Consider the following 14827-nt stretch of genomic DNA (forward strand, 5'->3'; position numbering starts at 1 on the left):
AAAAAAACTCTTTAAAGGATTCTAAAAAATGAAAAAGACTCATCAAAAGACTGAGGCACCACAGTGGTCACTTTAAGAGTTTAAACTCTTGGGTTGCCGTGGTTCTCCTTTATTATTCTATGGTCTCTAACCTGAATAGTCAGTTCTTCTCTATTGGAGCACCAACAACATCCTTTTTTGTCTTTTGTTTCTTTAAGGAGATGATATAAAATGCAGCATACCTCCTGTACAGAGGATCGCATCCATCATGCCCTGGAGAGATGTTTGCATGGATTGGACAGAAGTACCTCTTCTAATTGGAAGGGTAAGCCTCTGTTTTGAAACGTATTCCTGTTGTATGTTCCTGGTTTGTTTATCTTTTTGAATTTCAAATCCTTTATTCATGCTTTTCTATAAGGACTTACAATGCCTCTGGTAAGATAGTGAGCTGGTTGAGATTTGCATTTAGATTTTCTTCTCAAAGAGAATTTAATAAATTATGAAATTGCTGTATAGGAAATATCAAAAATTAGTTCACTGATCAATGGGAACTGTCAACTCATCCATTTATTGAACCTTGGATTGTAGATATGTATGTGCTGCCCTCTGTACTATACTGGCACACTGCTAGTTTTTTTGGTTTTGGTCTACTATAGTCACTTGTACTGAGGTACAGTGAAAAACTTGTCTTGCATACCGATCGTACAGGTCAATTCATTACACAATGCAGTTACATTGAGTTAGTACAGAGTCCATTGATATAAATCAGGTAAAAACAGTTCAGAGTGAAGTGTCACAGCTACAGAAAGTGCAGTACAATAAGGTGCAAGGTCACAACAAGTTAGATTGTGAGGTCAAAGTCCATCTCAACGTATAAGAGTCTTATCACAGTGGGGTAGAAGCTGTCCTTAAGTCTGGTGGCATGTGCCCTCAGGCTCCTGTATAAGGACCAGATGTGAGACTTTGTAACAGAAATCTGCTTAAAGTGGGACAATGTCCTTGTCACAGTATATCCAGTCCAGGAATGAATGCACAGAAATGATTTCATAGATATTCATATTGAAACTTGCTGATCTGATAGAGACTCAAACTATGTAACATCCTGAAATGTTTCCACATCCCTTTTGAGTGCGTAACAAAATGAGGTCATTCATGAAAATTTATCTAACGTAGCTATTTCAAATATTTTTGATTTTAAATCATAAATTCTTATAATTTATAAAGAGTGTTATGGTTGGGATTACCCAGTGTTTTTCCCATTATCCTGCCAATTATGTCTCTTCAAATAACTGTCCAATTGTTATGTGAACGTTCCCATGGAATCTGCTTCCACCACACTTTCAAGTAGTGCTTTTTTGATCTCATGCACTATCTATATCTCAAGTTCATTATAAATCTGTGACCTTTAGATCCATTTGCAAGAAGAAGCAAACTGCTTCTCTCAAACTGCTCTATTCAACCTCCTCAGAATTTTACATACAATACTTAATTTCCCTTAATCTCTGCTGAAAGGAGAATGATCTCAGCTTCTTTCTCATCCCTCACCAAGGCTTCGTTAAGCGTGTTTCCCAGAACTGAGCACAACATTACAGCTGAGGTCCAGCCACTGATCTGTTAAGGTTTAACATTGCTCTTTGGTTTCTGTATTAATTGCCTCTACTTACAAAGCCATGTATCCTACACAATAATTGCTCAATATACAAAGGAATGTTGTGAAGTGAAATTTTGTAAATCACAAAGGCGGGGTAAAATGCATTGGAGGTATTTTGATACAGTGTATTCCAATGTGCAGGGAGTGGCATGTTTGTTATAGCAAAAAGTAGCTTCACGTTGAAGACGCATATCCTAAAGTCATTGGCATTGTAGCAAAAACTTGTAAATCACAGACTTGCAAACTGTGGAATTACTGTACATATTCTTATTCATGTTTGTCAAATTCCTGCAGCTTCAAAGATTTGCGAATGTGCATACTGAGAAACTGCTGCATTTGCAAATCATCCCTACTCCCCCATCCCCCAACTGCCCACCTTTTCCTGCTCCATTTAGATGAAGCAGCCTGTCAAAGGGAGTACTGTCCCTCCTTATTCTTCCACACTTCACAGATCAGGATTAAGCTGCACGCTGCAGGTCTGTTCATCTTAGCTGCATCTTCCTGAACCCTGCTGGCATCCTGCCCACAAGTTACTGTATTTTAAAGTTTTGTGTGATTGAACTTGTGCTTCCTGTACCCAATTATCAAATGCAGAAAAAAAACAGTGGACTTTTCACCATCCCATAAGAAACTTTGCCAAGTCATTTTAGTCTGTCAGAAAAGCATTCATTCACTCCACAGTAGCCTCCTATTCTTTGTCTAATTGCCTAAAACCCTTCAGCATTATACATAGAAATAATTTTGCATAGTATGATTTTTGTGCACTATACAAAGGAATTTTATCGACATCTTAATTGCTAAATATGATTGGAGATGCTTATGTTGCAGTTCATAAAGATCACCAAATTGCTTCTGGATCTCAGTACACATTTCACCCTTACAGAGGTGCCCACGAAAGTGCAATGATGTCTAACAGCTTAGTTTAGAGGTTACATCAACAGAATCCAAGATATCGCTTTGATAGTGTTGGCCAGTCATGCAGAAGTAGGTTTCATAGCCTATTAGGGACCTGCTTCCGGGAAACTTAATTGGGAACTTCTTGCAGAGGCAAGGCTTTGGAGTCCAGAACCGGAACAGCCTATTGGTATGTCCCATTTTAGTTTTCTATAAGTCCAGCTTTCAGCACCATTCCAACACCACTCTCCCCCTCTCTTCCCATCCCTGTCTCTGGACTCTAGCCAATCCAATCCACTCCACCACCTAACAGTGATCTTAATCCCTTCACTCCATGGCTAATTATGAGCCTTGCTCCACCCAATCCTGCACAGCTAACTGTGACCCTCACAGTGGGAAGAATCTCATTTGAACTCCACGTGTAAGGCAAAATCAATAGACAAAATATATCTTTATTAGTCACATGTACATCGAAACACACAGAGAAATACACCTTTTGCATAGAGTGTTCTGGGGGCAGCCCGCAAGTGTTGCCATGCTTTCGGCGCCAACATAGCATGCCCACAACTTCCTAACCAGTATCTCTTTGGAATGTGGGAGGAAACCGGAGCACCCGGAGGAAACCCATACAGACATGGAGAGAATATACAAACTCCTTACAGACAGTGGCTGGAATTGAACCTGGGTCACTGGCGCTGTAATAGTGTTATTGCTAACTGCTACATTACCAGGCCTGCCCTGCCTATTTAGGCCTAATAGCTTCGGCCTAAGTGCACACAGAAAGTTACAGTGGAGTTACATCCAAAACATGCATTGGCATCCTGTGCATCGTTGATTTAAAGTGCCTTTCCTGGTTTAGAACAATTTCTTGGCTCAACGTTTGGAATAAGTCAATTATGTGACACTTTATCAAATGGATCTTGAATGTTTGTATTTGCAGCCACTGCATCTCTTGCACCAAAGAATTCAATCAAACTTGCAGGACATGACTTACCTTTAAAGCACACTTGTCCAAGTAAAGATGTTATGTTTTTTGAGGACACTTTCAAAATGCCCTTGAAATATTTTCTCTGTCCTCCTGGAAGTCTTTTGCCAAATTGTTCAGAGTACATGTTTCCAGAGTCTGGCGTTAGGCATTCAGGCAACGTGTCCTGCTCCACTCTTGTGGGTTGAGTCTGAGCACAGCTGGGGATGTTGGCCTCGGAGAGAATGCTGACAGTGGTTCACTCACCTGACCAATTAATTTAGAGGATTTGGCAGAGACAGCATTATGTGTATCTGTTTATTTTTTTAAGAAAACTTTTCCCAGTCTTTCCACATAGCTAAAGTGCCTTCTTGGTTTTGGGCCTTGGCCTACAGATGCCTGCTGATCTGTCCAAGAATGTTATATTTTGCCATTAATTACCTCTCTGGATTTCCTGGTAACTCTTACCAAACCAGTCCTCATGTTTTCTTGTAGAATGATGAGACACTTAGTCAGGGACTGCAGCTTCTGTTGGTTGGGAGTCACCAGGTTGCCTGTGAGGAGCTAACCATGTAGAGGTTTTTTGAGAAGTTCTTGGAACTTTCCACATTGATTTACCTGCAGCAGTATTTTATTGTCATTTTTGCTTGGCAGTCAGGCTGATGGAGATGACATACCGGATTAGGTGGTGGATGGTCCAGTAGTTGTCAATACCTGCCATGACACAAGTGATGGGGACACATCTGTGATGTCTCACTCAGTTGATAATATAACCTAACAATTGCCAATACTTGGACATGAAGCCTTCTACTGATAAAACTAGTGTTGGTATGACAAGACCATGTTCCAAGTATTTTGTCAAGAGGACACTGTTGGATTTAGCTTTCCCTTCTCTTTCCTTGCCAATCACAACTCTGTAGAGGTTTATGCCTTTTTGGACTCTGGTATTGAGGAAGATCCAAGAAAGATTGGGATGTGGGCCAGAGCTTCCTAAGGTTGCATATGAATCCCTCTTTGTCCCAACCATTGCTTCCAGGGTTGGGGCACGTGACCTAATGATAGTAGCACTCTGGTTCCACAATAGAGAGAGCCAGAGGTCATGAGATGTTTGTTTATCCAATGAGGGAGTCACTGAGATAACATTTCAATGTTGGTTCTCCCTCACTAAAATGCAAATTTATTAATCAGATTACCCACATTTTCATCCAGGGATTCATCTCCTTCACCACAGGGCATTGGGCACTTTACAGATTAATAGACTTCATTGAACTCATCATTATTTTTGAAAATAAAATCTGGGCCATTTGTTGCAGGTACTGTCTATGACTGACTGGATGAGAAACTGGGCTCAGTAAAAACCTGTTTGCTGGTGTCATGAATGCTACTACAAATCCAAAATAATGTCTGAGGCTTGTGTGCAAACTTTGGGGATCTAGTGCCCCAGTTGCCTTTGTGTCTATTGGAAGAGTACAGAGAAGGAACATCATGACATTAATCAAACAATGCTGATTTGATGCCACATTGCCACTTAAATCTTCATGCCCCAGCTGATGTCTTACGTTTGAACAACTGAAAGCATGTTAAGCCACATGAAGAGCCCACACACCCCCACACTAACCTCCTAACAGCATTATTTAAAAGGACCATCAAAGGCATGCAGGTTTTTTGCTGGTTTACTTCTTCCCATTGTTGATACAACTCTACACAGTTTTGGTGCTTCTCATGGTTGATTCCTGTTTCGAATGACTACAGTGGTGCTGCTGCTGGAGTAGATTTTGCTGACTTCAAGGCTTCTGACAAACCATTTGCTCCCAGTCAATGCATCCAAGTTGGAATTGGGAATGACTGAGGAATCGTGTCGGACAGGAGCAGCTGCTAGAAGAGGGAAGAGAAGGGTAACAATGGGATGGGAACCTTAGTCTCTGTGGTTCTGCAGGGACCTGTTCTTCTGCTTGAAATTTAAAAGCAACAAGTATTTGAGATCTCTGCATCACTGCAGAGGTCATCAATGAAACTTACCATCTGCTGCAACCACAATTCCAGTATCAGAGGTGGGCAGGGATCATAATGCGGGTGGCTTTGAATGGTTCCCAGACTGGTACTGGAGGTATTCGCAGCATCTTGCAGTTTGCAGTCCACCACTACAAAGAGAGGTCCCTGATGCTCTCCTTTCAAAGAGAGGAAATTCCGTTTTATTCCCTTTTAGTGGAGCCAAGCAGATGGACTGGTCATGGAGGGGTTTGCAGACTTCCCTATCTTGTGACATAGCCATTGACTGAATGCACATTATTTTGTGAGTGTGACATACTGTCACTGACGTGTCTTGGTGCTGAAGGAGATTCTACTCACTCAATGACCATAGGCTTATGCAGTTGAATGCCACTTACCTAGGCAGCAGCCACGAATGCTGTCAATCTGTGGTAGTATGCTGTTCCAACTGAATTTCAGACACTGAAGAAAGACTGGTTTCTGGGAGATAAGAGCTATAAGCAGACACTCATTTGCTCAGATTGCAATGAATTCAATCCTGCCACAACAAATTTGTTGGTATTGAGTAGTTGTGGAATGAGGTGCTCTGCATAAAACACTCAGGTGAAACCCTTGATAGTCCATTAGGCTGCCCTCAACAATGATGGTTGCATCTGGCACAAACTGATCACCATGAAGGAAGAAACCTTGCTGCCATCCACCAGACGAGAAACTGAGGAGCACAAGGTGGATTGGTGACGGAAGAGAAAGGGGGACTGCAACCTAAGTGGTCTCTTTCTAGCAGTGCTGTTCACAAAGAACTACATCAGGAACAATGTCTGCAAACCTTCAGCCCCAGTTTCTCAATCAGAAGCTCATGCTCTTTATCTTCCCTCTGCCACTGACCATCACTGTGTCCTCTTGGCCACAATTCAAACATGAAAATCATCACAAAGTAAATATTCCAAGCAAAGATGTAAATCAAAGCACGCTTTTTTGCATATGAACTATAAGCACCTTGTGCATTCTGCTCTGGCCTGCCTTCCTGGTGTTTTTGCTTGTCCCGCTCCACTTTTCAGTGTTACCCCACTGGCTGTGGCATGCCCGGTGGAAGATCACTGGCTTTAAGTGGAGGAGGTTACAGATGGGGTTGGAAGACGACCTTCAGTAGCAACATACCTCGAATTGTCAATGACACACGGCATCATTTTGACATGGCTGGCAGCCATTTTGACTGGCCGGCTGATGGGTACCAGTAAGGGAAATGGGGAAATAGTGGGGAAGACAATCTTGAGAAAGGCAGTAAGTTTGTGGTTTTTGGAGTCACTACCGGGTCGCTGGCGGTTTTCCCTCAACCATGGTGATAATCTACTGGTCGACAAGTTGCAGGAGTTAGATGATGCAAGCCCTTTGGATACTGACATCCGACCTGAGCTTGCATGACTTCACTCTCAGTTTCAACCACAGCGTTCAAGCATGAGATGGAATGGGAGCTGAGGCACTGGTCATCAGATGCTGAAAATGGCTACAAACTTTGTTCAAAGTTCTTTGCCATATTTGTGCTTTTTTCTTCCATGCACTTGGATATTAACAACTAACTGTTGTCAGGATATCAATGAATCAAGCAGTTTGCTGTGTACACTTAGCAAGCTTTATCTGTGACCTAACTCATTGCGGTCCTTTACATTTTAGTCCTCTGCATGAGAACTGTACTGAGTCTTTCTTCTGCTACCTTTATCTCTTTTCTTGATTGCAGCTGACTTTGTTTAGTGGTGTTTGCTCATTGATTCACTTGAACTGTCTTCCATTCTTGTAAAAAGAGACCTACTGTCTTTCACTGTTCATTCAGATTGAATGAAGATGGAACTTGCATTAATGAAAGTGTGTTCTACAAAATCAGGATACTGGTCAGAGTATTGGGCAAACTCCTTTTATCTTCAAATAGTAACTTGGAATCTCTTACATACACTTGAGTGAGAAATTTGGTCTTGTGTCTCAATCATTTAGAAATGTAGACCTCCCTCAGTGTCGCACCAGAGGGCCAGCTCAGAATGTGGATTTAAATCCTTGGGGTGGAGCATGAAATTATCAAACATCTCAGCCAAAGGCAATTCCAACTGAGCCAATCCTAACCCAGAAAATATTTTTAATTTGAATTTTTAATTCACACCATGCAGGGTGTAATTTAGTGAAGTAAAATCATTTTATTGACCCACAAGCACATTAAAGTGTTTTATTATATTTACCGTATTTCTCACATTTAAGGAGCATTCCATTGTGTTTAGAATCATTCCATTGCATTTCTGTCACATTTCTGCCTTCTGTCACTGTTTAACGGGTTAATAATGGGCCAAACTGAGCTAGTTGTGGCTGGCTGTTCCAAAACAATTAGCTGCTTGCAGTTAAGTATGTCCTGGACTAGCAGGGACCCAACACATGAAGTCTGGTGGCAGAGCCTGACCTTACTGGGATTCTACATTATGTTGGAGATCCTGGTTCTATGATCCCAATGGCAGCTCTATCTGGTTTAGGATCAGAAATCCCCAACCTGGCGATCAGGAGGAAAAAGATAATTTCAATTATTTATTTTTTTAATATTTCTAATTATTTCATATGGTCTTCATTTTGATTTTACTTTTTAAAAAATGGTGCTAAAATTATTTTTTAATTATTTATAAAATTTTAATAACTTATAAACTTTTTAAAAAATGGTGCTAAAATTATTTTTTAATTATTTATAAAATTTTAATAACTTATAAATGTCTCTGTATATCATTTAAAAAGAGCTGAAATTCCTCCCCACTTTGGCAGGGGTCTCTTGTCGTGCTGCCTGTCAAATGCTGTCAAACTGCTCTGAGGGAGGGGCCTCAGCAGTACTCAGTATGAGGGCTAATCATTGCTGAGTCCTCACAGTCTAACTCCCAAGTAGGAAAGAGTGGGTGAGAGCCAGGAGTGGCAAGTCCAGGTAATGTATTGAGGCCAGCTCAGTTTGGTCTATTAATCTTTAAATTCCTTCTTAAGACAGATTTTAAACCATCAATAACCGGGAATTGCCATAATACATTTATGCATTTTTATCATCAATAATCCGTCTTCCTTCACTTCTCTCAAAAATTTTGCAATCTCATTAATGCAAATACAAGCTTTTAAATAGGAATTATATAGTAAGTGGAAATGATATCATGTTCATTTCCAGACAGTAAGTCCTAGAGTAATATTTGGAAATATCCAGTTTCACAATACCACAAAATGTTGTCAGTGCTCTTACAAATCACCATTCTTCTGCCAGTTTCTTTAATGTTGTTATACTTTCTCTAAATATGAAGAAGACCAAGTTTCAGTGAACTTGGTAGTAATCAATTTCCAAATAACAGGATGTGGATAGATTGAATGAATGGCTGAAAACATGGCAGACAGAGTTTAACGTGGAATGGTATAAGATCATGTATTTCGGAAAAAGGAATCAAGAGGCATGCTATTATCTAAGTGGAGAGAAATTGCAAATGAGTGAAGTACAGAGCGATCTAGGAGCTCCTGTGCATGAATCACAAGATGTTAACAGGCAGTGCAGCAAGTAGTTAAGAAGGCAAATGGCATCTTGGCCTTTATTGTAAGGGGGTTGGAGTTTAGAAATAGGGAACTATTGTTACAATTGTACTGGGTACTGGTGAAGCCACGCCTGGAAAATTGAAGGCAGTTAAATGAGATTCATTAAGCAAATTCCTGGGATGAAAGGTTTGTCATATCATGAGCCATGAAAGAAGTTGGATTTGTATTCTTTGGAGTTTAGAAGAATGAATTGAGATCTTATTGAATCAGAAAAAATTCCTCGGGGAGTTTGACAGGGTAGACATTGAGATGTTTCCATTCAAATGTGGGGACATACTTGCAAGATTAGGGGGTCAGTCATGTAAAACTAAGGTATGTTGGAATTTCTTCTGGCGGAGGGAGGTGGATCTCTGGAATTCTCTACCCAAGGAAGTTGTGGAGGCTTGATCACTGGAGGTATTTAAAGAAGAAGTAGGTCAATGTCTGAAAGATCAGGAGATTCAGGGCTATGGGACTCTGGCACAGAAGAGAAGATGAGGCCTGGGGTAGATCAGCCATGGTCATATTGAATGGAAGAGCAGATGGCTGACTTCTACTTCTATTTTGTTGTATCCCTGTGTTCTATTCCCATCTGAACAGATTAACTCGGCTTTCATTCAAAGCTGCCAAGATTGTCTCTTTTGGAATGAGGTCAATATAGACATTGAATTTTGATTCACTTCGCAATGCACTGTAACAGGAGGAAAAGCTTTTCCCGAGGTAGATGAATCTGATTAAGATGTGCCATTTTCTGTTATTGGGATTTCATCCATAATGTACAAAGCTGATTGTGAATGACCTGCATGTGGTGACAAATAGGTTGTAGCAAAAACAGGTAGAATTTTTCACACTGTGCCCTTGGTGCTGAGGTGTTGGTTCTAGTTATGCTTTAGACATCAGGAGGAATGATAAGATATCTTTATTGGTCACATGTGCATCGAAACTCTCAGTGAAATGCATCTTTTGTGTAGAGTGTTCTGGGGGCAGCTCGCAAGTGTCCCCACGCTTCCAGCGCCAACATAGCATGCCCACAACTCCTAACCTGTACGCCTTTGGAATGTGGGAGGAAACTGGAGCACTCGGAGGAAACCCACACAGTCATGGGGAGAACGTACAGACAGAGGCTGGAATTGAACCCGGGTCGCTGGCGCTGTAATAGCGTTACGCTAACCACTACTCTACTGTGCCTAATGACCTGGATTGTTCACTGACCAGAGACCCACCAGAGTCAACTGGCTATGTGCCTTCAAAGCTCAGCCTTGTCTGGAGCCAGCCCTTGATGGTAGTTTAATAAACAATTAAAAACATTAAAATCAACTCAATTTAGAGGAACTTTGCTTGCACTTCTGCCTCTCTACATGGACGTTTCTTCCCATTTTTTTTATACAAAATAAACTTTATTCATAATAAAAGACAAACTATATACGATTACAAAACAGTGCAAACCTTTACATTCTTGTACAGATCATTCATTAGTGCTACCTTTTTATATAGAAAACAACACCGATGTCACACGTGTGGCTCCCTGGAAACTACCCGGTCCTGTATTTACAATATTTAGGGGCTTTCTCGCCTGTCCCCGCCCCTCCCTCTCCAGTGGCAGAAGAACCCTAAACTGTAGTCCTTCCCCACGGAGACGTTGCGTTGGCTGCGCCCAGCTTCAGTGCGTCCCTCAGCACGTACTCCTGCAGCCTGGAATGTGCCAGCCGGCAGCATTCCCCTACAGACATCTCGCAGTGCTGGAAGACCAACAAGTTTCAGGCAGACCAAGGAGCGTCTTTCATTGAGTTGATGACCTTCCAGCAGCAGTTGATGTCCGTCTCTGTGTGTGTCCCCGGGAACAGCCCGTAGATCAGAGAATCCTCTGTTATGCTGCTGCTGGGGATGAACCGTGACAAGGACCCTTGCATCTTTCGCCACACCCTCCTCGCAAACCTACAGCCCGCAAAGAGGTGGGTGACCGTCTCGTCCCCAGCGCAGTCCTCCCAGGGGCAGCGCGCGCTGGGAGTGAGGTTCCAACCATACAGGAAGGATCTGACTGGCAGGGCCCCTCTCACCGCCAGCCAAGCGAGGTCTTGGTGCTTGTTGGTGAGTTCTGGTGATGAGACATTCTGCCAGATGGTCTGGACAGTCTGCTCAGGGAACCACCCCACAGTATCCATTGAGTCCTTCTCCTGCAGTGCCTGCAGGATGTTCCGTGCTGACCACTGCCTGATGGACTTGTGGTCGAAGGTATTGGTCTGGAAGAACTTTTCCACCAGTTGGCTTACTGAGCTCTGGCAGGTTAACCAGACACAGGTTCAGTGGCAGATTTCCCAGCCTAATCTTGAGCCTGTTCCATTAGAGTCATAGAGTCATACAGCACGGAAACAGGCCCTTTGGCCCAACTCATCCATGCCGACCAAGGTGTCTTCCTGAGCTAGTCCCACTTCCCAGCATTTGGCCCATGTCCTTCTAAACCTTTGCTATCCATGTACCTGTCCTAATGCCTATTAAACATTGTAATTGTACCCACCTCCACCACTTCCTCTGGCAGCTCATTCCATAAACCCACTATCCTCTGTGTGAAAAACTTGCCTCTCAGGTCCCCTTTAAATCTTTCCCCTCTCACCTTCAGCATATGCCTCCTCGTTTTAGACTCCCCTATCCTGGGGAAAAGACCGTGAGAATCCACCTTATCTAAACCCCTCCTGATTTTATTAACCTCTATAAGATCACCCCTCAGCCTCCTTTGCTCTATAGTAAATAATCCCACCCTATCCACTCTCTCCTTATAACTCAAGCCCTCCAGTCCTGGCAACACCCTTTGAATCTTTTCTGCACCCTCTCCAGCTCAATCAAGTCCTTCCGAGAGTGTGGCGACCAGACATTATTCCAGGTGCAGTCTCACAGCTGTAACATGACATCCCAACTCTCACTGCCTCGATAAAGCAGCCAACGTAATCAAAGACCCACCCACCCCGACATTCTCTGCTCTTCCCCCTCTCATCAGGCAGAAGATACAAAAGCCTGAAAGCATGTATCATCAGGTTCAAGGACAGCCTCTATCCTGCATTTATAACACTATTGAATGATCCCCTTGTACGATAAGATGGACTCTTGACCTCACAATATACCTTGTCATGGCCTTGCACCTTATTATCTGCCTGCACTGCACTTTCTCTGTAACTGTAACACCTTATTCTGCGTTCTGTTATTGCTTTTCCCTTGGACTACCTCATTGCACTGATGTGATGAAATGATCTGTGTGGATGACATGCAAAACAAGGTGTTTCACTGTACCTTGGTATATGAGACAATACTAAACTGATTTACCAGTTTACTCAGTACCCCATCCAATGAAAGTGAACAGTATACCTTCTTCACCACCCTGTCTACCTGAGTCACCACTTGGAAGAAAGCTGATCTTTATCGTATCTCCATCTGCTCTCCATTTTTCTGAAAAGCTTAAAACCAGGAAGCACTAACCTCAATTTGAAATAGGGGACTTTTGGGGAAAGTATTCTAGATTTGCACTGCACCTTGTGTTGTGATTGCTTTGTGACTTCACCCTTGAACTGCCTAAGGAAAGCCATGGTGGTGTGGTGTGGTGTTAGTTATCCTCATTGGTGTTCAACTGCCTGGGTAATGCCAACTGTTCCTGACTCCTGAATTAGAGGGGGTTCTTAAATTGTTTGAAACAGCTCAGTTAAACCACCATCTTTATCCTTTATATGTTGGGGTATATTAGTATTGCCCATGTTGAACATGTGTTGCCCCCATACTAAGGATTGTGGTTCCTACAATGCAATCCTCAGTGTTACAGATGGGGCCTAACCTGAGTTTTAAATGATTCTAACCTACCTCCTGCTCCTTTATAGAACTAAGATTTGAGATGAAGGCTTTACATTGGCCTATTTAACTCCATTTTGTTCTTGTGTCAAACTGAACAAGCAGCCATTTATCCTGCAATTGAATAAAGTTTACAATATTTATACTGGTAAGTTTTTGTGGATTGATGAATGTTCAAAAAAGTTTGCTTTTATACCAGTCACAGATTGGCTTAAAATAATGCATTCAACAGGCTTCAGCATGGCTGGTCTTGAAAGTCACCCCAATGAACATTTTGAAAATATATGTCATTCAGTTATCTGTTTACCTGTTCTGCAGGCAATGAGCAGGCATTTACTCAGTGGCAGTAAAACTGTAACTAAAGGGAATATGAGGATGACACACTGGTTTCCCTTTCTGTCATCTGAGGGAAATACCTAGCCTCTGCTTCCCACAACTTTCAGACAACATGGTCAAAGTTAAGAAATCCCCATGTACAAAGTTATCATGAATACAAAATGGCATCTTACCACACTGTTTCTCACAGTGAATAGTATAATGCATCAATCAAGACTAACAAAAATGAAAAGGATATGTTTCATTCATGCTACTCACTTAATGTTCTTTGTGCCTTGTAATAGCTCATGTAGGAGCTGAGAGGAAATGAAAATAAGACCTGCAGAATTTGATAACCTAATACAATTTAAAGCTTGTGTTAAGTTGAAAGTATAGCTAAACAAAGGACAATAGTTTTTCATGATGGATCATGTGTTCTCCAGTGAGATAATGGCGCTGGTTTGGAAGCATGAATTAAAAAATGTTCTCACTGAGCAACTAATTTAAGTAGTATAAATCTTGTGAAATGCAAACAAAAGAAATTTAATGTTTTTCAAACACTAATTCCACTTTTTAGCCTCGCAAGATGCCATCATTTTTAAGAAAAAAACATTACATTAAATGTTATTGAATCTCTTAGTAAGGGACACGGCCCAATACATCTCGTGGTCTCGAGGCCTGTCATTTACTGATTTGACAGTATACTTTAACATTCTGATTTCACGTTAATGACTGTCTTGCTTTAATTATCTAACACTCACATTTTCTTTTTGTCTCTCCCCAAGCTTGTTTGGCACTTTGCCTCTATTTTTAAGAATGCATATGGCCCTGCAATATCTCTCACTATCTATAGCCCCTCTGCCACTCTTTATTTTCCCCTTTGCGTGACTCTGATGCCATGAAGATGTACATATGGCAGACACTAAACCAGTGGCCACCTTTAGAACACTACCATTTACAATGCACAAACAATGTTGATGATCTATCATTAATTCAGTTAAAGTAAAGATAGTGATCTGAAAATGTTGTTAAAAAGTGTGTAAATTAAACAAGCCAATACTTTTCCATCAACTAAATTAACTAATATGATTTTCTGCTGTTGATGTATTTCAGATAATGAATGATATTTTGTAAGTATCTCAGTGAATAAGAATTCATTATATTCTGATTAAATCACACTGATAATGGGTGTAAGATGGGGAGCTTGATAAGTGGATGAGATGCACATATTTGCATCATTGAAGTGATGTATGATATTAATTATCAGTGATACAAAGGCTGTGTTTGCTAAATGTTTTTTGATTTTCAGTGATAAAAGGCCACGTTTACCAAATGCTATATGCATTGTTAATTCATATTTCTATTTTTATTTAGACATCCTCTCCATTTCTAAGAACACATATGGCCCTGCAGTATCTCTCACTATCTGTATCTTCTCTGTCATGCACAGACATAAATGGTTTAGTGCCAATGTCTGCAGTGTACTGTTAACGACAAATATAAGTTCTGTTAGAAAGCAAGAAATGTTTCTGGAATACTAATCCTTTGTTAATTTACAAAATAAAATATTTGATTTACATAGAAAGTAGACTTGTTAGGGCTAATTTTAATGGCATAAACAGTAACACCTAAAGCCA

At 41.2% G+C, this 14827-nt stretch overlaps 1 protein-coding gene across 1 annotated transcript in view; it reads left to right on the forward strand.

The window, feature by feature from the left end:
- Nucleotides 1-14827, forward strand: part of pik3r5 (phosphoinositide-3-kinase, regulatory subunit 5) — a 97057-nt gene that overhangs the window by 31216 nt on the left and 51014 nt on the right. The window contains exon 3 of the mRNA XM_052033187.1: nt 198-304. Within this exon, the coding sequence (XP_051889147.1) occupies nt 211-304 (94 nt within the window). The 5' untranslated portion in view covers nt 198-210. The remainder of the gene's footprint in view (nt 1-197; nt 305-14827) is intronic.

Source organism: Pristis pectinata, chromosome 18 (assembly GCF_009764475.1).
Source record: "Pristis pectinata isolate sPriPec2 chromosome 18, sPriPec2.1.pri, whole genome shotgun sequence".
Classification (NCBI taxonomy): Eukaryota; Metazoa; Chordata; class Chondrichthyes; order Rhinopristiformes; family Pristidae; genus Pristis; species Pristis pectinata.